The sequence below is a fragment of the Ranitomeya variabilis genome, chromosome 6 (genome assembly GCF_051348905.1).
Source record: "Ranitomeya variabilis isolate aRanVar5 chromosome 6, aRanVar5.hap1, whole genome shotgun sequence".
Lineage (NCBI taxonomy): Eukaryota > Metazoa > Chordata > Amphibia > Anura > Dendrobatidae > Ranitomeya > Ranitomeya variabilis.
In genome coordinates this window covers 427091307-427115882 of record NC_135237.1, presented here as the reverse complement: position 1 = coordinate 427115882, position 24576 = coordinate 427091307, and the positions used below count along the sequence as shown (strand labels likewise).

Genomic DNA, 24576 nt, shown 5'->3' with positions numbered 1-24576 from the left:
TGTATCTCATAAATCTTGAATTTCTTAAAAAAAAAAAACTTGTTTCATTTTTATATTTTTAATATGATTGTGTTTCCTTAGGCGCGCTCTCATCCATGCCAGCTGTCAGAACCTTTTCTCTCTTTGCTGGGATGGCAGTCTTTTTTGACTTTCTGCTCCAAATCACTTTTTTCGTGAGCTTACTTGGCTTGGATATCAAGAGACAAGAGGTGAATATGTAAGAGGTCCAGATTTCCGTGTGATATTCATTTCTTAATATCTCTTTAGCGGTTAAGGGGGAACTTGTCACCATGAAAATGCAGTCCAATCTACAGGCATTATGATACATAACAATAATAGCTGAGCAGATTGATGTATATCTTTGTTAGAAAAGATTCAGTATAAGCTATGTTTTAATCATTCATTCCTCTGCTGTTTCTGGGACTTTCAGGACCGCCCACTAGACCATCAGTGACTGACAGCCTTTTGTGTAAGTCTGCATACAGATATAGCTGTCAGTCACTGACTGCACCACCCACTGGACCATAAATCCTACAAAGAGCAAAGGATTAAATATTAAAACACGGGTTATACTGAATCTTTTCAAGCAAAACTATATATGTGTACTCTGCTCTATAGCATGGTTCCTGTAGACTAGACTCTATTTTCATGCTAACCGGTTCTCTTCAAACCTTATTTCCATTTACACAGTGCAAACATTAAATCCCATTCTGCCTAGCTGCAGCATTTCATTAAGGACAGGAGGTATATTTAACATCAGCAGTATTGGGTCATACCAAAATAGACAAAATATTAGTGTTTGAAGGACGCTGTGCTTGGGCCTAAACAAGATGGAAATTATGATGACCTATCGTGTTAATACGCCATCACTTGGAGGGTGGAAGTCAGACTTTAACCATTGCCTATTCGGATAATGAAGAGGTTGCTTGGCATTCCCAGTGGCCCACTATACAATGCTGCAACTACTGGTACAGGTGGCGAGGAGCACAACACTGCTCTTAAAAGGGGACATAGTCCAACATCATTTCGGTAGTCCTTCAGTCCAAGGATCGGTGTGGGTCCCAGAGATCAGACCCCCCCACTGATCATAAAGGGATGGTTAGCAAAACCTTATTCCAAGTTGGTTTGAGGTCTTCTTCAGGACTTAGATAATTCATAGATGAGATTCTTTCAGGATTTGGGATGTTGTCCACATATTCTGGTAAACATGCATGTCTATGGGCTTACTGTGCTTATTACTGCTGATCAGTGTTGTTCTTTGGTGACCTGAGTTCTTTAGTTTTGTTATTTCACAACTTTCTATAGTAACTTCCTCTCACCTCAGCATTTGGTTATTAGTTCTTGACCAGCAGACCACATGGATGCTGTGTATTCATCAACAGCTAATCGACATTTTCTGGTTTTGCATTTCTTCATATTCTGCTACTGTGGATAATCTATTGTTCTAAAAGAGTTAATCTATTTTCTAAGGTTACGGACCTGTGTGGTCCGTAGTACATATATTCAGTGCTCAAGAAGCTTAGTCCTATAGATGACCGACCATCCACGGGCTGCTCACAAAGATCTTCCTGTATATGGTGGAGATGGATACAGAGGCTAATTTTTTTTTCTTTTGTATTAATAATATACCATATCATGTTAGTGGTTCAGTTGCTTACATATTTTTTTTAAAACACAAAAATGCTTTTCTGACTAACCCATCTGTTACTTTCTCCATAGAGAAATAGATTAGACATCCTCTGCTGTGTCCCGGGATGTGAGCGTAGTCGGGGTTCTGGAAAATCAAAGAGCTGGCTTTTCCTTTTCTTCAAAAAGATTTACGCCCCCTTAATTTTGACAGACTGGATAAGACCAATAGTGGTATGTATATGTGCATAAAATTATACAAAAAAAAATGTTTTATATACCAGGTAAATAAACAAATGTATAATACTGGCAATAATGTGAAAATAAATTATGCTTGAACAGGGGCACATTCCAAAATGTAATATTTACATAAATAATTCCAAATAAAGAAGACAACGTATACAGACAAATTAAAGCCAATGTGCCACAATGAGCGTAACAGTCTAGGCCCAAATAATGAGACGAGAGTCCCTCACAGGACAGATCAGTACTGTACTGCTCATGTTTTCTCATGTGTTACTGCTATTCTATTTTTCCCATTACTGTCTTTATTTATTTATACACCAATATATTGTGACTAGTGATGAGCGAATATACTCGTTACTCGAGATTTCTCCAGCACGTTCGGGGGTCCTCCGGGTATTTTTTAGTGCTCGGAGATTTAGTTTTTCTTGCCGCAGCTGAATGATTTACATCTGTTAGCCAGCATAAGTACATGTGGGGATTCCCTAGCAACCAGGCAACCCCCACATGTACTTATGCTGGCTAACAGATGTAAATCATTCATCTGCGGCAAGAAAAACTACATCTCCGAGCACTAAATAATACCCGGAGGACCCCCGAGCGTGCTGGAGAAATCTCGAGTAACGAGTATATTCGCTCATCACTATTTGTGAACTAACACATTTGATAAATCCCAGTCCAGGGGTGGGGATAAGGGAGTTAAATAAGAAATAATTTCCTAGGAGGGTTAAAGAAATCCCCACACAGGGTGACGGACTCTCACTCTGCAGCAAATTAGTAGAACATTTTTTTAAAGACTTCTTTAGGGTTGTCTGAAGCCTAATAGACAACCTAAAACTCAATATCTAACTATCTAATTCTACAAACTAAGCACTTTTGTAATTTGCATGAATTAGTAATTTCCTACCATTTTTCTCTTTACACCTCACTTCTTATTTTTATACTTCTGATGGCATTTTGTTTGTTTCACTCTCCGGCTGTAAAGAGAAGTGATGAGCTGGCGAGGGAGAGGGGGCGCCGAGCAGGGAGAGCATATGGAGCCGTGCAGTCAGAATTGACAACCTGTGCATTCTCCGTACAATAAAGACCAGACCATCCTTATAACAGCCATCCCTGATGACATCCCATTTCAGGGCGGAATAAGCAGCTGTGAGTAGTGACGGAAGCACCAGCCCCCTGATGACGTTCTATTTCAGGGTGGTATAATAGTCCAGTGAGCGGCTGCAGCCCATTGATAATGATCTATTAAGCGTTCACCAATGCATGCTGGGAGACTCAAACCAAATCTTACCGGAACTGTGGAAACCATAGACAGAGAGGGATTGGTAGGACATTTATAATTCATGTAACTTTAAAAAGTGCTTGGTTTTAAGTTGTATATACGGTAATTGCTCTGTAAGTATTAAGGTTTAGTATTGGGTTTTGGACAACCACTTTCATTTTGTTTAGCAAGCATATAGGCAAAAAAATGGAAAAAAATTGTGTACAGCCTTTAAAGATGTGTTTTAGTAACAATTGCTTGTAACATCTGCTGACTTGTTTGTTTTGCAGGTAGCTGTCTTTGTAGGAATGCTTTCCTGCAGTATTGCAGTGGTTAATAAAGTAGAGATTGGTTTGGACCAAGCTTTATCTATGCCGGATGTAAGTTTAATATTTACTTTTCGACCATATATTTTACTATTACAGCATGTTTAATTTTCTTTTTCTTCCTGTTGTAGGATTCCTATGTGCTGAATTATTTTGACTCCTTGAATAAATACATGCACAGCGGTCCGCCAGTGTATTTTGTGGTGGAGGAGGGGCACGATTACAAATCAATGGAGGGCCAATCTATGGTGTGCGGTGGAGCCGGCTGCAATAACAATTCGCTAGTAGAACAGATTTACTATGCAGCACAAATGGATGAATAGTAAGGAATTGTGGGCTGATTATTTCCTTCATAATGTAATATTATAGAACTCCTCTGTACTGGTAAAAAAAAGGAAAAGAAAAAAAAAAAAGTCTTGCTTTTTTCCTGTTGTGTTTCTTATTTTTTTCAACAAAAAAAATAAACTTTTTGTCACTATCTGCAATATCATTTTAGCACGAAAATTGGTTATGCCCCTTCATCCTGGCTTGATGATTACTTTGATTGGGTGAAGCCTCAATCTACTTGTTGCAGAGTGTATAACAACACTGAAAAGTTCTGCAATGCTTCAGGTAACTTCATCTACTTCTATAGTCTGTATTGTTACACACCACTAACCAATATTATAATGTCACTGCAAACATTCTATCAAAACAACAAACAACTATTGGAAAAAGTAGATGAATGAGGTTATAAATAAGGTTATATTATTTTCAGCTAGAGGAGAAAACTTAACACACAAGAGACAAATATGTCGGTAGTACAATTGTAGCGACCATTAGAGATCTGCCAACTATTACATCTGTCGTCAAATTAGTGATTTAAAGAGGTTCTTGTATGCTTAAATGGGTAAAACTGTAAAGTGTTTGTAAGACTCCTGTTCATGTTGTTTTTTTCTTTAATCATGTGTTTTCCCATATAACCAGGACTGACATATTTGCCCCAAATTGAGCCTCTTGCCTGCACTGCATAGTTGACTTGGGTCTATTACAGGCATTATCCTGGACTAAAATTATTATTATTATTTACATTTTCCTATGAGGCTTGGAAAAACCTACCTTCCTATTGTATCCGGCGTTGGCTCAGAGCAGTCACTGCCGATGTCATGCCTTGTCAACTGAGCAGAGCGGAAGAGAAGCCGTTACTCTGTCGTTGTGAACTCAGCGGAAGCCACAGAATTGATGGCAGAAGTGATTCCTCTAGATCTGCGCTGCACAGAACAGGAAGGTAGTTAGCAACTACCTGCCTGTTCATTTTTTACTGTGGCTTTAAGCCTTAAAGGACTAATATGGTCCTAATACCCCTTTAAGATCCCATAGTTTCTGCCCCCTCTGAGCATTGGGCAATCACCTGATCATTCCTACGAGAGGAAGAAGTTCAGTGATGAACAGGTTATCAGCTTAATTAAAAAAATAACAATTTTGAAGAGTTTTCAATTTTCTCTTCCCATTTTTTTGCAGTAAGAGAACATAGTTGTGGTGATCAGAGCAAGATGAGTAGAAAGGTGGAAAGAGTGTAGTTTTTGCTTTAGGATGTCATTTTTCCCCACTGTGCTTGTCTCTGGCATGTGGGTTTTCTGTGACATGGTTCCTTGATCTATTGAAAACCGTAATAATCAAACTGAGAAGCCCAATAAAGTCCAGCGATGACTAGAGTAGAAGATGATCATTTTTATGACTAGTAGTGTTGATACTTTTTCTGAAAAATGTTCATAAAGATGAACCTCATATTTAGATGTGCATAATTTGCACGTCTAATTCGCCATTGTAACCTTTGTGCCACCAGCCATGATAAGTTCCCTATATTATAAGTGCACACAAAGATAAGACAGACTTTTTTAGTTTGTTTTTTGTTGTTGTACGGATTCATTAATTTGTTTCTTGTAATCAAGTATTTTGGGAATCAATTATTGAACAACATTCACCTTCACATGAACGTCTATAAACCTGTCCTTCAAGGTCTGAAAAAAAAAAAAGAGCCCTTCCCTATGACCTCTGTTTTTTCTCACACGGCTCCAGTTTTGAGAACCTAGGTGGCATGTTTTTTGTCAGCTTTGTATCAACCTTGTAAGTAACACTACCTTCCTAGAAGCTATAAAAATAGTATAGTTGTATATTGGGCACAGTCAATAATAATAATGATAATAAAAATGCGTATCTAGTAATACTAGGGAGCAGCAGGAATAAAATGTGGATGTTCGTGTGATTTTACCTCCTCCTGTGATCAGGCATCACTGGTGGACAGGGCAATTGGTTTAGTATCAGTACGTAACTAATATGATGTGTCTTTTAAAAAAAGAAATCCTGTTCTCGCATCCTTGCTCAGTGCTTCTTGTCAATTTAATTCTAGTTGAGGATCCGTCATGCGTTCGTTGTCGCAGTAGGACTCCAGAAGGCATGCGGAGGCCAGTGGAAGAGGAGTTCATGAAATTCCTGCCCATGTTTCTCTCTGACAACCCCAATCCCAAGTGTGGTAAAGGGTAAGTGTGTGGCTTACAATAATAATAAGAAAGGGAGGAATTGCCAGCTCACTGCATGTAGTCCAGTATGCATGGAAACTACAATCTGACCTCACGTGTTATACGGTAGAAAAAATAGAAACTGCCAGCTCCTGGTTAGAATCAAATCCAAGACTTTATTCCATCCAAATTATTAAAATACTTGCAGTATTGTAGGTCGGCACATGGTGATCGGATGAAGATGCCGCGTCTGCCCATCTCATGTCACGACAGAAGGCTCCGTGCTATGGACCATTACACCTTGTATTGTTGGGTTCTCAAATTTCATGCCATATTTTGTATCTTTATCATTGCAATTTTTAAGTTTATAGTGTATGAATGTGGTCATTATTTGTATATAAATGTTTTTTTTTTTTTTCTTTTTTAGTGGACATGCAGCATATGGCTCTGCCGTTAACCTGCTCTCCAATAACACAGATGTTGGGGCCACCTATTTTATGACGTACCACACTATCCTACATAACTCTTCAGACTTCATTGATGCTTTACGAAAAGCACGAATGATTGCCAAAAACATTTCAGACAGCATGGATGCCCCGAGCAACAATTACACTGTTTTTGCTTACAGGTAGTTTTCTGAATTCGGTGTCATGTGGATTGATGTTAAACTTTGTTTAAATAATATATATATATATTATGGTAACATGAGGTTTGTAGACAATTAACCCCGAAACAGAAGTTCAGGGGCCACCTCTGATCAGGAGATTGTGGTGTTATCTGCTTAAGAATCCCAATGTTCTGGCTGTTAATAGTTTTCCATACTAGGCACTGATCAAAGACTAATAATCTACCTCCAACCTTTTAACCGTTTAGTGCTGCGGTCTATAAGGTGTTTGAGGGAGAGGTAGGGAACTACATCCAGGAACGTTCACAAGTTGCATGTGTCCCAAAATGGCACTGGAAAATACAATTCATCTTGCAAAAAAATCAAGCCCACTTAAGTGTATATCGAAGGAAAAATAGAAAGATATTGCTCTTTGAATGGAAGAATAATAAATGGCTTCTGAAAGCAGCATAGAGTGGGGACATAGACCCTGTACTTGCGATAAAACACTGATTTATCTTGCTGTGTCCCTCCTAGTCAGATAATGTAGTGACTCGTATGTGAAACAGCAAGCAGTCATGTAAGTGACCCCATGCTGGAATCTGGCTCTGTGACCCCTTTCTGCTGCACGTATGTGTGTTGGTAATTGGGAGGGAATGTGGTGCATTGCTGTACACAGCCGCTGTTCCAGACTAGGGATGAGCAGACCGGACCTGAACTTTATTCCCGATGTTTGGTTTGGGTACCAGTACTGTACCCGATCTTCAACCAAACCCCATTGAAAACAATGGGGACCGGACAATAACTCTCCGGTACGAAACCCGAACTTCTAAGTTCGCTCATCTGTATTCCAGACCAGTAACAGCTCTGTCAGGCGCCTGCAGCATATGGGAAAGCGACCACCTCTATATCTACAGACCTTCTTAGGTGAGGTGTCTATGTACTAGCTTTGTGTAACTTTTCTCATTTTCTCCATCCTTTTCAGTGTTTTCTATGTGTTTTACGAGCAGTATCTGACTATTGTGGATGACACCGTGTTTAACCTTTCCGTGTCGCTGGCTGCCATATTCTTTGTGGCTGTGATCCTGCTTGGGTTTGAAATGTGGTCTGCTGTTCTGATGTGTTTCACCATAGCAATGATCCTTGTCAATATGTTTGGGATCATGTGGCTCTGGAGCATCAGCCTAAATGCGGTTTCTCTAGTGAATTTGGTTATGGTGAGTCCTTTTTTCCTTTTGTCACGTTACACCTTAATTCATTATCACACTCCACTAAGCAAGTTATATATACATTCCTCAATGTTGAAATTGCAACACAAAGAAGGAAAAGTCATGGTATTATGGAAACCAAGGCTCAATAGACATGATCATGGTATGAAAAAATGGAAACTCCATTTTTGAGACCTCTCAATTTAGTCAGGACAGAGTGTGAGCAGCCCACACACTTGCACACCATGGCATGCTATCAGTGAGGTCTTTAAACCCTTCCCAACACCCGCCGTGCATGTACAGCGCAGGTTGGGAGCGGACTCGCATGCGAAGCCCACCCCATACCTGGCTGATAATGACTGCGCATCACAGCCTACATCTATTTCTAACAACCATGGGTGGAGCTGAGCTACGTCTGTAACTAGTAACCTGTTAATGGGACTCAATCGTTCTGTGCTGACAGTACAGGTGCTCGGTGCTTCACAGCAGGGCCAACAATTTATATACACCTTCACATCTGCTTATATACAATCACTCCCCACCCTGCTCTTGCACTGTGAAGCCAAAGAATAGGTGGGGGATGGGGAGGTGAGATTGTGGGAAAACAAGCCGTATGAAAGAGTATTTAATGATTGGCTCCGCTGTGTAGCAGCGGGACTTAGTTTGAACAGTCATCTTGTGCTGACCGTCCCTTTTTAAAGGGGTTGTCCACTACGAAGACAACCCCTTCTTAAACGAAATGTTTGGCCTGATAAAATAATAAAGCTTATACTCTCCTCCCTTGCTGGCTCCGTTCCTGCGGTGTCGGCACTCGCGGTCCTAGGGCTGTGATGCGGTGGAATCTCACGTGATGCCCAGCTTCCAATCAGCACTGGCGTCACTGTCTGCCTTCAGACAAACTGAACATGAAGAGGAAGTCGAGGCTGCATCTGATCGCTGGCTTCCTCTTTATGTTCAATTTGTCTGAAGGCAGACAGTGACACCAGCACTGATTGGGTGTCCGGAGTCACAACACCGCATCGCAGCCTCATGGCGAGCGAGTGCCGACACTGTGGGAACAACAGCGGCACAGGAAGTGTGAGTATAAGCTTTTATTTTATTGGGGCTGAACATTTAGTTTAAGAAAAGGTTGTCCTAGTAGTGGACAGATGTGGAAGGAACTCTGTTTCAACAGTCATTCTTTGCTGACAAAGTACAGGTGCTCGGTGCTTCTCAGCGGTCAGTTTTTTAAATACACCTTACCATCTACTTACCATCTGCTGTATCTCTGCCCTTCTCAGACTCTAGGAGCCAGAGCTGTCAATCAGACAAGCAGGTGGGAAGGTGTATTTAGGTGATTGGGCCTCCCACCTCTTTGGTTTCCATCTCCCCTCTTCTCTGGCTCTGTGAAGCTTGAGCTGTCAGAGAAGGGGGGATTGAGTGTCTTTAAATGCCACTTTCAAACTCCGACACAGAGGGAATGCCATACCAGTTCTTCTCCAGGATTATGCTGTGTGGTGGCATGATATATGGCAGCCAGACCCCCTTTAGTGTTAATTTCCAGTACATGCTACTGTGAGCAGCCTGTATGTCCTAAGCGTGGTACCATGGTTTGCAGCATCTCCGGACTTGTCTCCTATCAATCACATTGGGATTTTATTAATTAGCAATTGTAAAGGAAGCTGCCAGCAGATCTTGATGTTTTTGCATGTTCAAGTGCATGCCACGTGTCAGGACATTCCTCAGAAAACCTTTAACCGCTTTGCGATATGGGAAAATTCAGTTTTTGCATTTTTTGTTTTTTACTACTCCTTCTTTCAAGAGAAATGACTTATTTTTCCAGTTAGTAAATTACAAAAGTGCTTGTTTGTACAAATACTTTTAATAAGGTTATTCACCTCTTCAATGACATGTATTGTTAAGGTAATAAAGGTGTACAAAAGGCACCATTGTGCAAGCAGTAACCAGTGTTTGACTTGCAGTGCTGTGGGATCTCGGTGGAGTTCTGTAGTCATGTGACACGGGCGTTCTCAGTGAGTACAAGGGGGAACCGAGTGCAGCGAGCAGAGGACGCCTTGGCACACATGGGCAGCTCGGTGAGTCATGTTCCCTTCAAACTGGTTTTAATAAAAAAAAAAAATCAGTCAACATCAAAATGGCTGCACTGTATATAAGACAGCAGCAGGGTCAGGTTTATGCTGTACACCACTGCCAGCAAAAATATAATGGGTGCATATCTAGTTAATGCTTGCAGAGGCATGTGATGTTACAGAAATGACAGCTTTCTTGTGTAAGACGTGTCTGATCATGATGTTCTTGTTTCTAGGTCTTCAGTGGGATTACTTTGACTAAATTTGTAGGTATTGGGGTGCTCGGCCTGTCCAAGTCTGAGATATTCAAGGTCTTCTACTTCCGCATGTACTTGTCCATGGTGCTGCTGGGAGCTGCCCATGGCCTCATATTTCTGCCAGTTCTTCTCAGTTACATAGGTGAGTGCTAGAGCTGTGACGACCAGGAAGACGACTAGTGGACATTTACGTTCTCTTGAGAATGTGTTTATTTGCGAGCATTGTCCCATGGACATTTGTGGTATTAATAAAGCATGTGTATGTCAGCAATCTCAGAGATGTATTTTTGTAGTAGACTTTATGTATGCAGCTGAATAATGTATAAAAGCCTTACTTAACCGTTCTTTCTAGCTCCATTTACTGTTTTTTGTTTTTTTTTTGGTCCTTTCTCTTGACTCCTGTGTTATTACTTTTTAACTAATATATGCAATCTCCATCTGAAAGAAGGTGAAGAAACTTTTTTTTCCATCGTCCAACTTTACTGTGAATGTCTAACTCGTTAACACCCTGTGCACTTAAAGGGAACCTGTGAGCAGGGTTGTGCTCAGTAACCTACAGTGTCAGGTCGGCACCGTTATACTGTATAAAATGTTACCTTGGTTGATGAAATCCGTCATGTGGTTGATTCTTAATCTTTATTTTCAGTTTTGTATTAATGATATGCCCGTGCCCTAAGGAGGGGCTGGGGTATGTGGTGCTCTGATTAGCTATTCATAATGCAGCCTGCTGACAGGTCACCGATTCCTCACTGACCCGCCCCCTAGTTTGCATAATGAATACCATCAAATACTGAATAAAAAAAACTGCAGGCTGGTGCCAGCCGTGTCACCTGCGCTGCAGCATTGCATGGTTACCGTGTTTTTCATATAAGACACACTTTTTTTCCCCCCAAATTGGGGGTGCATCTTATAATGTGAATGTACCTTACCGGTACCGTTGCTGCAGGCCGGGATGAAATGGTGTCTGGCGCTGCTACCCAGTGCTCTGCAGGTGTCTCCGGTACCTGGCGGCGCTGCGGGGGTGGCCAGCAGTGCTGCGCTGTTGTCTCCGGTGCTGCGGGTGCGCGACCCACCCCGGCAGTCCCATGGTTTCCTGTTCGGTGGACTCCGGTAAAATGGCCGCCGGGAGAGCGGCGCAGATGGAGATCTCGGGAGATAAGATTTCAGCGCTGAAATCTCATCTCCTGAGACCTCCGTCTGCGCCACTCCCCCGACGGCCATTTTACCGGAGTCCCCCTCACAGGAAACCATGGGACTGGCATTTCACAAAATGTCGGCAGAGCACTGGAGACCGACCGGACAGCGCCGTCCTGGCACCTGCAGCACCAGACACACCAGCAGAGCACCGGGCAGCAGCGCCAGACAGCAGCACCGCCGGACACCCTTAATCCCACTCCTGCCTCCTCCAGCAGCGACCCTGGGTCCCCGCAGCCACCACCCCCGGTAAGCAATAAGACGCATGATTTATTTTCCTATTTTTCTCCTCAAAATCTGGGGTGCGTCTTATAATGCGACAAATACGGTAACACTTTTTTTCAGATTTACTTGAGCACGAAAGTCATTTTGAAAATGGTGCCAGGAGCGTCTGCGCAGTAGCAGCTATCGGATCAATACAAACCAATCGCTGCTACTGCACTGGTGCCCCTTTCAAAATGACTTTTTTTTTCCTCACTCAAGTAAATCTGAAGAAAGGAATTAAGTGCACAGTAACCATGCGATTATGCTCCAGCGCAGGTTTCATGGCCGGCACCAGCCTGCAGAAGAGTTTTTGTTTTTTTTATTCAGTAGTTGATGGTATTCATTATGCAAACTAGGGGGCGGGTCAGTGAGGAATCGGTGACCTGTCAGCAGTGTGCATTATGAATATATAATCAGAGCACCACATACCCCAGCCCCGCCTCAGGGTGCAAGAATCTCATTAGCACAAAACTGAAAATAAAGATTAAGAAACAGGCACAAGATGGATTTAATCAACCCAGGTATCATTTTATTCAGTGTAACGGCACCGACCTGACACTGTGTGTAGGTTACGGAGCACAATCCCGCTGACAGGTTCCCTTTAAAAGTCTATGAGTCCAACTTTCTCTGTTGGTTACATTCCTAAAATATCTTTAAAGGGTTGAACACTTTTTTTTCAATCCTGGTGCCGCTTTCCAAATAATTGCCTTGTTTAGATCCCTGTATGGTATGCACTACTATTACGTTAGGCCATTTGCCAGCACCACAATTCTGACATTTGTTCCATTTTGATGAACGATTTCCTCTAAGCGCACTTGATTCCATAGTGGTTCTTCAAAATCCCTAACCACTTCTTTTGGCTTTCAGTTACAAAGGTAAATTCCTAGTTCCAGGATAATGTCTTGTTATTTTCCGATAGTGAGCATTTGTAAAAATCTCCATTTTAAATCCAGAAAAAAAAATTACATTTTTTCATCCTTATGAGATATATATATATATATATATATATATATATTTATTTTTTTTACTAATGACCATTACCCGTATGTATGATGTGGTTCTCCTGCCAGAGCCATTACAATCGATGTGTAACTGTCTTCATTTTTATTTCATAAATTAGTTTTTCTTATGTTGTCCTTGTCTATCTTGGAGTAATGTACTTTACTACTGGACTGATCTTTCATTTTTTAAATTTCTCAATTCACGGGTAAATGTGTATTCACTGAATACTGATAATCTATGTAGTGGTGAGGAGGAAGGAGCTCTGCCTCAAGTTCCTCCCTCCTCTCGGCTACATACTACTGGTCAGTCTACTGCTATCTCTAATGTAAAGAACCATCTTCACTGAATACTATTTTACACAGGATATGAGCCTGATCAAGCCAGCAGGAGAAAGAAACATATTTCTCTGATTACAATATATCTTAAGTCTATTTTCATGTGTACTATTCATTTTATGAAAAAAAAAACTTGTTCCTCTTAAAAGTGAGAAACCGTATTTTATTCGCTTTGCATTCCTATTGATAATGGGGGAGTCAGATGGAAATATGGATCCAATTGGTGTGGTTTTTTTTTTAAAAAAACTTGCAGAGCAGCAGTCCATGTGGAAAAGTCATGTGCACACAGACCAATTACTCCTTTTGGACAAGTCTTTAAACCCATTAAATGTATGCCTTGTGTAAATCAGATGAACTGTTTGTTCTTCATCCTGTCCTCAAACGCTGTAGTTATCAATTCTCCTCGCCCCTTTAAATAAATGGTGCCGAGCAATGAATCTGCCACTGCATATGGCTATAGGTCACTGACAGCCAGTCTGCTTATGTAAGCGGTCACACAGAATGCTCATGTTCTTATGATTGGTCTGTGAGCATAGATTATGTTGGGGCAGCACATATCCTCCTACTTACAGAGCGATATTGAATTAAAATTCACCATACCTGACAAACAAGCATTTTGCACTTTTTTGTGTTATTGCCAGCCAGTTTAGATAAACTTAGTCAGGAAGAGTTCCTATAAGGCTTTGTGCACACGTTGCGGATTTCGCTGTGGATCCGCAGCAGCTTTCCATGCGTCTACAGTACCTTGTAAACCTATGGAAAACAAAATCCGCAGTGCACATGCTGCGGAAAAAAAGCGTGGAAACGTAGTGTTGTGTTTTTCGCAGCATGTCAATTCTTTGTGCAGATTCCGCAGCGGTTTACACCTGCTCTATAATAGGAATCCGCGGTAATTCCACATGTAATCCACAGTGCGGTTTACCTGCAGATTTACCAAAATCTGTCTGGAAATTTTTGCACCACTCTCCGCAACGTGTGCACATAGCCTAAATTCTTATCTTTCCCACCGTCACTTGTAATGAAATATGCAGCCTGGCTCAGTAGTGATGCTGGCATGTGACCAGTGAGCCCAGTCATTGGACTATAGTGGTCACCTTACAGACAATGTAATGGAACCATTGGATACTACTGGATCGCAGCGGTATACATAGAGTAGTTTTGTCTTCTATTTAACGACCCTATGTTAATTTTTGACAATGAATCATGTCAAGAACATGCAAAGAATATTGAATTTTTATTTCACATACCGTAATTTGTTTTTGAAAAAAAGTACCGTAAATTGCTGCCCATGCAGTGTGTGACCAAATCTGTCTTCTGTGTGCAATGGATGCAATTAAGAATACTGCTGTCAGGAAATTAGTCCAAAAAGTGACCTCACTGTGTGTGGCTCAAAGTATCGTACTGCCAGCACCTTAGGCTTCTTTCTCACATCCGTCGGTACGGGCCCGTCGCACCAACGGACGTTGTGCTAAATTTAGCACAACATGGGCAGCGGATGCAGTCTTACGACACATCCGCTGCCCAGTGTGATGAGCGGGGAGGAGAGGGTGGAACCGACGGACAAAAAAAGTTACATTGAACATTTTTTTTGTGTGTCGCGGCCGCCAAAACACTATGCATCCGATACGTCGCTAATGCAAGTCTATGGAGAAAAAACACATCCTGCGGGCAACATAGCTGATGCGTTTTTTTCTCAAGACGCATTGCGACGTACGCCATAAGATGCAAGTGTGAAAGTAGCCTTAGGGATTGGTCACACACTACTGGTTTTCTGAGGAGAAAACCAGCATTATACAGTACCAGCAAAGCAAATGAGATTTCTGTAATGTCACTGCTGCAGACATGAAAGCTCAAACTTTGTCAAATACTTCATTTGAATGGGGTGAGAAAAACACTGCAAAAACACTGACCCTTTACTCCTGTTTTTTTTCCTGCAGCAAAAAAGTACATAACTTTCTGCTTCCCTTTGCTTGTTACATTCTTGTCCAACATATTACAGATTAATTAGTTCTGTTGTATTTTAAGGATCACTCCTCCTCGCATCAACTTTTATCCTATTAATATATTGCAGTCATATTATACAGTACTGTGCACTTATAATTGCTCATTTTGCCTTTCTACCCAGCACATTCTTCCATTCCCACTAAGTCTCATACAGGAAAAATTTACCTCCTGTTCTTTCATAGAGCGTAGAAGGATTGTTTGTCAGTTTTTAACCACATTAGTTGCAAGTTACTGCAAAAGTCCCTGGCAGGGGGATGAAGGAGCAGCAGATGGGTCAGGAGGGGAATGATTAATGCAGGGAAGAGAGAATTCTGGTTTCTACATAAAGCAGAGAAAAGAGAACTTTTTGGGAAGAAAGGCAAAATAAGCAATTGTAGAGTTGAGCGAATTTGTTTGGGTCCTGCACGTTATAGCGCTTACTGAATAAGCTGAAGAGGGAACCCGCATACCTGGATCGCTCTGGCTGATCAGCTGCATGTGTCACGGCTGTGTCACTGTGACAATACAAGCATGGAGAGCCTGTGTGTTGTGACTGTCACACAACACATGCAGTTGTAGCAGCGAACAGCCAGCGCGCTCCAGGTTCCCTCTGCTGCTTATTCGGTAAGCGCTATAGCTTGCTGAATCAGGAGGGACCCAAACAAATTTGCTCACCTCTAATTGTAAATGCATTGCTCTATGTTAAGAATAAAAACTTTGAGCGGAGTGCTTCTTTAAAGTTCGAGACGTTGTCCACTTTGCAATGGCTGTTAAAATGTCTAGGACCCTTTTAGTTAGGATTTTGACTATATAGTAATACCATGTATTTTTTTTCCCCCTAGGGCCAAGAGTAAACAAAGCTAAAGCTCAAGCTGCACAGAGGCGAATAAGGGGCACAGAACAAGAGCGACTTCTTTACCACTAGTGTCACTGATGGACAATTCTATCCCTGGAAGAAGGGTTACACATCAGGACTAAGCAAGTGTGGTAGCGGTCAGACTCTGGAACAGACTCTACCAGGACAGCAGTGTTAGAACACATACTTGAGGGGTTTAGTGAAGTTACGTTTTTTTGATACTTTTAATTTATGGGAAAACCAGATGTTATCAGTGCAAATACCAATGCAAGAGATCCTGCTCCTTTTTATTTCATATGTGAGAGGATGAAATAGTATATTTTACTAATTGACTTGTTGCATTAACTATTTTACATAAAACATGCTGAAGAAAACAAGGCATAATTTTATACCAGGAGGTGTATGAACTTTAATAATGTAATAAATAAACTTTCTATAGCTTTTGTATGTAAGCTAGGAAGCAGAGCTCTTCAGCAGGGACTGTTCACCAAAGAGTTGCTTGAAGAAGACGACATGTTCTTCACAGTATTCTCCTAGATGGAAGACAAGAAGCGGTGAGCCTGGACATCTGACATGTGCATCCCCTAGCAGCAGTGGTTTTTAATGAAACTCTGGAGTGGATGGAAACTGACCAGTTCTAATTTCTAATTAGTTTTATTTGTAAGGGAAAAAACTTTAATTGCAAATTAAAGAAAGAAAAAAAACTTAAACAATGGTCTCTTTAATAAATTGTTACATCTGTAAAGGCATCCTACCTAAGTGATTTACTCCAAACACTTTAGCTCCTTTTTATCAGTATTTATCAGAAATGTCATACCACTAAGGCTACTTTCACACTAGCATCGTGCACTGCACGTCGTTTTGGAGAAAAAACGCATCCTGCGAAAGTGCTTGCAGGATGCGTTTTTTCTCCATTGACTTGCATTAGCGACGCCTTGCCACAAGTCGCAACCGTCGTGCGACAGTTGCGTCGTTCCCGTCTTTTCCGACCGCGCATGCACGGCCGGAACTCCGCACCTCACAATGGGGCAGCGGATGCGTTGAAAAACAGCATCCGCTGCCCCCGTTGTGCAGCGCTTGCACAGTATGCATCGGTGCGCAGCAACGTCGCATTGCGACGTGCAGTGCACGACGCTAGTGTGAAAGTAGCCTAAGTTACAACTTGAGGTCATGAAAAAACACTGACTTGGTGTTTGCCAGTTTTTCCTAAGCATGACATCATGGCTCATCTAATTCATGATAAACTGGCATGTCTTACTCCAGTGCCTGATATTGTGAATATATCGTTGCACAGCTGAAAAGTGGTGCACAAGTGGGAGCCCAACCCGTGAATAATATAAATATGTAACTTGGCACTCAACTTTGGTTTAATTTGAAGATTTTTAATGCAGTCCAGCAAAAAAGGAGATTTTTCTTTACTTACCGTAAAATCTTTTTCTCCGAGCCACTCATTGGGGGACACAGGACCATGGGTGTATGCTTGCTGCCACTAGGAGGACACTAAGTAGACAGAAAGATTAACTCCTCCTCTGCAGTATACACCCCTTCACTGGATACAATTTCAACCAGTTTGGTAGTAAAGCAGTAGGAGCATGAACAAAGACAACTATGTCAAAACCAAAGTAACAACAAGCCAAAACAGGCTAACACGGTGGGTGCTGTGTCCCCCAATGAGTGGCTCGGAGAAAAAGATTTTACGGTAAGTAAACAAAAATCTCCTTTTCTCCTACGCCTCATTGGGGGACACAGGATCATGGGACGTACAAAAGCAGTCCCTGGGTGGGGAGCAATATGCTAATACCCCATGTACCACTGGCTTACAGCTCAAGGAACTGCCGCTTGCAGAATGCGCCTACCAAGGGCGGCGTCTGCAGAAGAGATAGAATGAATGTGGTAATGCTTGGTAAAAGTGTGCAAACTGGACCACGTCGCAGCCTTGCAGACCTGCTGTGCCGACGCCTAGTGTCGAATGGCCCACGAGGCGCCCACCGACCGAGTAGAATGAGCCTTGATCCCAGCTGGGATAGGAACACCTTTGACACGATAGGATTCTTGAATGGCTGACCGAATCCATTTTGCCAGAGTGGCTTTTGAAGAAGGAGAACCCTTCCTGGGCCCCTCTGGAAGTACGAACAGGACGTCTGACGTGCGGAAGGGAGCCGTCCTTGAGACATACCGACGAAGAGCCCTCACCACATCAAGAGAGTGTAGAGCTTTTTCGATGCGATGGACAGGTGCCGGGCAGAACGAAGGCAGAACAATCTCCTCATTGAGGTGGAAAGAGGAGACGACCTTGGGTAAAAAGGTGGGAGAGGTCCTCAATACCGCCTTGTCCGGATGAAAAATTAGAAAGGGAGGACGGCAGGAGAGCGCAGCCAACTCCGAGACCCTTCTGATGGACGTGACGGCTACTAGGAAGACTACTTTCCAAGAAAGGAAGGTCAAGGAAACGTCCTGTAACGGTTCGAAGGGAGTCTCCTGAAGAGCTCCGAGAACTAAGTTGAGATCCCACGGATCCAAGGGTGACTTGTAGGGAGGCGCCACACGGGAAACTCCCTGGAAGAAAGTTTTCACCGGCAACCTATTGGCAATCTTCCGCTGGAAAAGGACTGACAATGCCGAAACCTGACCCTTTAGGGAGCTAAGGGCAAGTCCCGACTCTAAGCCGGACTGAAGAAACTCCAGTATGGAAGGAATAGAGGAGATCGTCCCTGTGCCTCGCACCATGAGAAAAAAATTCGCCAGGTACGGTGGTAACTACGCATGGAAACAGGTTTCCTAGCTCTGATCATGGTGGAGGACACTCTGGGAGAGAAACCTGCTTGGCCTAGAATCCAGGACTCAACGGCCAGGCCATCAAAGACAGGGCCCTTGAGTTCTGGTGGTAAATCGGGCCCTGTGAAAGAAGATCCGCGCGATCTGGAAGCCGCCAGGGGACGTCGGCAACCAGCTGAACCAGCTCAGCGTACCATGCCCGACGCGGCCAGTCTGGCACGACGAGAATCACTGGTACCCCCTCTGCCCTGATCTTTTTGATGACCCTCGGTAGTAGGGGAAGAGGAGGAAAAATGTACGGGAGGCGGAATTGGTGCCAAGGCAGGACCAGGGCGTCTACTCCGAGGGCCCGTGGGTCGAGGGACCGAGCAAGGAACTGAGGAACCTTGTTGTTCATCCTGGAAGCCATGAGATCCACATCCGGGGTCCCCCAGCGATGGCAAATCTGCTGGAAGACCTCCGGGTGGAGGGACCACTCTCCGGAGGCGATGCCCTGGCGGCTGAGGAAGTCCGCCGCCCAATTTTCCACACCTGGAATGTGGATCGCCGAGATGGGCGAATGGTTCGACTCCGCCCAATGGAGGATGTGAGACACCTCGAGCATGGCCGTCCTGCTGCGAGTTCCGCCCTGACGGTTGATGTACGCCACTGCCGTGGCGTTGTCGGACTGGATTCTGACTGGATGACCTGCCAGAAGTCGGTGAAACTGGAACAAAGCTAGCCTGATAGCTCGAATCTCGAGGATATTGATGGCAAGGCGAGACTCTTGAATGGACCACCGCCCCTGGGCTGTGTGATGGTTGAAGACCGCTCCCCAGCCTATGAGACTGGCATCGGTGGTCACCACCAGCCACCGTACTGGGAGAAAGGACCTTCCCTGGGATAGGGAGGACTTCAGCGTCCACCACCTGACGGTCTTCCTGACCCGAGGGGACAGGATGAAACGGCGGTCGAGGGAGGAAGGTTTGCCGTCCCAAGCCGACAGTAGCGCATGCTGCAGGGGGCGGAGGTGAAACTGCGCAAATGGGACCGCTTCCATGGTCGCTACCATCTGCCTGAGAACTCGCATGCTGGCGCGAATGGAGTGGGATACTGGACGAGAAAGACGCTGGGCTCCCTGCTGCAAGGCCAAAGCCTTGTCTTGAGGAGTATGACCAGACCGCGGGAAGTGTCCAGTATCATCCCCAGGAAGGAGATTTGTTGAGCCGGAATTGGAAAAGATTTTTCGAAGTTTATCTTCCATCCCAGGCAAGAAAGAGTATCCACCGTGAGAACGACGGACTCTTCGCACGCTGGGTAGGAAGGACCCTTTATCAGTAGGTCGTCCAAGTACGGAATTACCACCACTCCCCTGGAATGAAGAATGGCCATGGCAGCCGCCATGACCTTCGTGAAAACTCTGGGAGCGGTGGCGAGACCGAAGGGCAAGGCCACAAATTGGAAGTGTTCCCCGCAAAAGGCAAAGCGAAGGAACTGCTGATGCGGAGGGAAGATCGGCATGTGCAGGTAGGCATCCTTGATGTCTATGGATGCCAGGAATTCTCCCTTTTCCATAGACGCGACCACAGAACGGAGGGATTCCATCCTGAAGTGTCGGATTTTTATGAATCTGTTTAGTAGCTTCAGGTCTAGGATCGGACGTAGCGATCCGTCCTTCTTTGGGACCACGAACAGATTCGAATAGAAACCCTTGAATCTTTGTTCTAGGGGGACCGGAATAATGACTCCGTCCCTTTGTAGTGCCCGAATTGCCTGGAGAAACGCTGTGGCCTTTGACCTTTGAGGGCAAGACTGGAAGAAGCGTGTAGGGGGGGGAGGAAAATTCTATTTTGTATCCGGTGGACACCAGTTCTCTGACCCACTCGTCGGAAACGACTGAGAGCCAGGCTTGACGGAACAAGAGTAGACGTCCGCCTACTTTGTTGGAGTCCACAGGATGATGCAAGGAGTCATTGGGCGGAGGATCCATGGGATGCGGATCCCTTAGATCCGGGAGGTTTAGGCCTGGGTCTCCAGTTACGATTAGGTCTGTAAGAGACCTGGGTGCCTCGGCCACCGCGCGAACCTCGTCCTGATGCGGGGGTAGAGGATGTGGAAGACCAGTTGGTATTGGGCCGAAAAGGCCGAAATGGAGGTTGCTGCTGGTACCGAAAGGGCCGGGTAGGCTTTTGCTGGGGGAGAAATTTACTTTTCCCTCCGGTAGCATCCGAGATCATTTGGTCCAATTTTTCTCCAAATAACCGACCAGCCTGGTAAGGCAGGGCTGTTAGAGAACGTTTAGAAGCCGAATCTGCTCGCCAATCCCTGAGCCACAGGGCTCTCCTGATGGAGATTGCCTGTGCAGTGCAATTGGCTGCGTCCATAGAGGCGTTGACTATGAAGTCTCCGGCCTGCGCTATCTGGTTAACCAGGATGCTGGCTTCTGGAGGTAAATCACTGGCTTGGATGTTAGAGGAAAGAGTCTCGGTCCAAGAGACCATAGCCTTAGCCACCCAAGAGGCAGCGAAGGATGGGAAGAGAGACGCTCCTGTGGCCTCGAAGGCGGACCGAGCCAGATAATCAATCTGGCGATCGGAGGGATTCTTAACGGAGGAACCGTCCGAAAGAGACAGGATGGTCTTGGACGCGAGGTGTGAAACAGCGGGGTCCACCGAGGGAGACTGCAGCCAGTCTTTGGCTAATTCCCGAGCAAAAGGGTATTTGGCCTCGATGGACTTTTGTCCTATGAAGCGTTTATCTGGTCGATCCCTATGTTTTTGTACAATCTCTTTAAAGTGAGGGTGAGTTACAAAAACCTTTTTAACACGTTTAGTTTTTTTGAAAGACACCACATGTTCGGGTTCCGATGCGGAGTCCTCAGTCACCTTCAGGGTCTGGTTTACCGCCTCAATGAGAGAGTCGAGAGACTCTTGGAAGGAGGGGGGGTCCTGAACGTAGGAAATGTCGGACTCATATTCAGAGTCATCCGAGTTTGGGGAAGGGGACCTGGAAGCGGAGCTTGCAGGTACTGAAGGGCCTGCTAGCTCATGGTCAGGGGATGAAACGTGAACACGTTTCCTCGAGCCCCGGGTAGAAAGTGACCGGGTACGCCCCTGCTGGTAGACGAATCCATACCGTCGTCTGAATCCTCCACGGTCCGACCTGGAGGGGGGCCCCGGAGGGAGTCAATTGCCCTGGCTAGGGAAGCCACAGATCGTGACAGAGAGGTTGCCCACTCAGGGGGACTAGGCTCTACCGGGTCGACGGCTGCGGCATCGGCGACGGTACCGGCGTCGGCAAGGGGCGGCTGCACAGAGGGCGAAACGCAATCTGCACACAAAGAGCTAGTGTGGGCTCGGGGCAGGGCCGCATTGCAAGTGGCACATACAGTGAAAAACACTGTGTGCTTCTTGTTACCCTTTTTTGTCTCCTTGGATTGAGACATAGTGCCTTGGGGACAGAGCGGGCAGTATACGCAGAGGAGGGGTTAAGCTTTCTTGAAACAGCTTACCCACGGTCCTGTCTGTGTCCCCAGAGAGAGATATGGCGGTTCTTTAGAAGCGAGGGCTCCGTGCAGGGAAAGAGGAAATATGGCCCCCGAGATTTGGAGGGCGCCTCTCGTCCCAGACGAGAAGCGCCGATGTAGGGGGCGGAGCTACGGCCGTGGGAGGATTTTTCCCACTGCGGCCTACTCCGGCTGAAGAAGCCGGGGACTAAATTTTTGGGGCCTGCCGACGATGTGCGGCGGCGGCCGCGACGGAGCGCCGCCGAGCACCACCGACCCCCGGTCGGCGGTGCCTCTCCCTGGGGACCCGGACCGCATCGCTACCGCTAAGGGGGAGCAGGGGGGAGTCCCCTGAAGGTACTTACAGCCACCATTGTCCCGGTTCTCACAGGTCTGCGGGCGCTTCTGTGAGGATGTGAACTCAATCCATGCACCCTGGATGGGGATGGAGAGGCCCCTGATGCATCACGCTGCTGTAGCAGAGGGGGCTGCGGCACAACATCCCCTCCGGACTGCATTCTTCTCCAGATTACATTGCTGTAATGCAGGGTCCTGGAGGGGGTTGGGGGAAATTGGGACCAAGAGGAACCGTTACCCTGGCGCAAACTTTTCGTGCGCCATACGTCGCAGGAGAGGGACGGGGAGGTGTACTCGCCGTGCTCGCCTGTTGTTGGTTCGGGGGAGAGCGGACCCTATGAAAAAAAGGCCCCGTCGCCCCCTTCACTCCGTTAAATAAAACATTAAAAATTTACATAAAATTAAAAAATCAAAAAATTAAAATAAAGTTGGGGTCTGGGAAAAAAGACCCAAGTGCCTCCTAAGACACTAAGCAAGAACTGGTTGAAATTGTATCCAGTGAAGGGGTGTATACTGCAGAGGAGGAGTTAATCTTTCTGTCTACTTAGTGTCCTCCTAGTGGCAGCAAGCATACACCCATGGTCCTGTGTCCCCCAATGAGGCGTAGGAAAAATAAACAACGTTTCGGTCCTCACCGGACCTTCATCAGGAACGTTGCTATGGTGGGAATAACCACTGTGTACTTGCGAGTACTATAGTGGGTCCATGACCGTATGTAAAGCCGAAAACTCCCAGGTAAGGCAAAAGGTCACTGTATTACTTTGTGTCCCGAGGAACTGGTAGAGATCTGGTGCCTGGGTGAAGGCGCTCCCTCCGTGTGTAATCGTGGGTACACTCCCACCAGCCATCTGTTAGGGAGTATAGATGTATGCTATAAGGCCCCAAGGTTTCTCTATGGAACAGGTTCGTCCAGTGGGCGGCGTGACGATCTCTCCAACGCGGCATCCACCGCTTGTTGTGGATGCCGCGTTGCAAAGATTGTCACGCCGCCCACTGAATCACTGACTGACATGACCTGTTGAGTATAAGACTTGGGGGCAGGGACCTTGGTTTGGAAGCAGCACTCCACAGCTGCAATATACTTATATAAACCACTGGAGTGGTGCTTTAAACAACTAGCTTTACTCGCCCACTCCAGGTCCAGCAGTGAATCTCAACTACTACGGTTAATGACAACAGCACTGAAGTCACGTCTACAGTGCTCCTGCTAATAGCTGAGCTCAGCAGTTCTGTGTACGTTGACAGCAGGAGCAACCAATGGTATGGTGGATAGGGGGACCGTAGCAGAAATTCACAGGACAAAGGGTGGGTGAGAAAAGCACAGTTTTTTAAACCATGATTAATACTTTAAACATAAGTAAAGCCCCCAAAACACTGCACTAAAATGCATTACAGGCCAAGTGTACACATTGGAGCAAATGTCCTATAGTCAGTATGGACTTTCCCCACCCAGAAGAACTGTCACCCAGTCATCAGCTCCATAGCAGTGAATTCTACAAGTATGATGCAGAAATTTGAGACTATTTTGCTCCATTCATATGAACAGTTGCAGATTTATCCACAATTTCTGCAGTAAATAAAAAAACCCTCTCCAAATTATTACATCAGGCTTTAGGTAAGAGCTGACAGGACATCACTTTCCTTTCTTGTTACAAAGCACATATTCGTGCAAACGTAAAGTGAGGTTTCAGAAGTAGTACGACAAAGGGATATGAAAGGCGCTACGTAACTAGCACAAAACTTACTATTCAATATAAATTGTACAGTAAAAACATGGAACAGTCTACATAAGTTGATTCTGTACTTGACAAATCTCTCATAAAAGGGTAATGCAAACATTTGTCAATTCGATAACTAACCTGGTGTGAAACTAGAGTTTCCACGAAGACGCAAGTTTCTTTGTTCAAAAAAGCGGAAGACTGTATAAAAAAGCATATCATCGCTGGTCTGCTTAGCTGCGTCTAAGAATTTACGGGCGGAGGCGCCGTCATGTCCTCCAATGCTGCGTACAAACCTCAGAGCTGCCAGAACCTGGTACTTTGATAACAAAACCTCAACAATTTCATCATTTGCCGTGGACAGTCTCTGTAAAATGAAAGCTTGGGTTCAGGAAATTAAACAACTTTGCAAATCTGGATTGAAACAATCTTACTGCTTATCAGATCCCTGTGTAATCTGATCCTGCACACTTTGTATTTGCCCTCCATAAGGGAGATTTGCAAAAAAAAAAAAAA

The 24576-nt window shown here is 44.8% G+C and overlaps 2 protein-coding genes across 2 annotated transcripts in view; one reads left to right on the top strand and one right to left on the bottom strand.

The window, feature by feature from the left end:
• NPC1 (NPC intracellular cholesterol transporter 1) overlaps positions 1-16471 on the top strand; it is an 88376-nt gene extending 71905 nt beyond the window's left edge. The window contains exons 15-25 of the mRNA XM_077270359.1: positions 82-209; positions 1720-1860; positions 3421-3510; positions 3588-3778; positions 3953-4068; positions 5846-5975; positions 6382-6582; positions 7544-7775; positions 9728-9841; positions 10072-10234; positions 15713-16471. Of these exons, the coding sequence (XP_077126474.1) occupies positions 82-209; positions 1720-1860; positions 3421-3510; positions 3588-3778; positions 3953-4068; positions 5846-5975; positions 6382-6582; positions 7544-7775; positions 9728-9841; positions 10072-10234; positions 15713-15795 (1589 nt within the window). The 3' untranslated portion in view covers positions 15796-16471. The remainder of the gene's footprint in view (positions 1-81; positions 210-1719; positions 1861-3420; positions 3511-3587; positions 3779-3952; positions 4069-5845; positions 5976-6381; positions 6583-7543; positions 7776-9727; positions 9842-10071; positions 10235-15712) is intronic.
• Positions 15974-24576, bottom strand: part of RMC1 (regulator of MON1-CCZ1) — a 71632-nt gene continuing 63029 nt past the window's right edge. Inside the window, exons 19-20 of the mRNA XM_077270360.1 lie at positions 24202-24427; positions 15974-16259 (exon numbers count right to left, since the gene is read on the bottom strand). Coding sequence (XP_077126475.1) covers positions 16180-16259; positions 24202-24427 — 306 coding nt within the window. The 3' untranslated portion in view covers positions 15974-16179. The remainder of the gene's footprint in view (positions 16260-24201; positions 24428-24576) is intronic.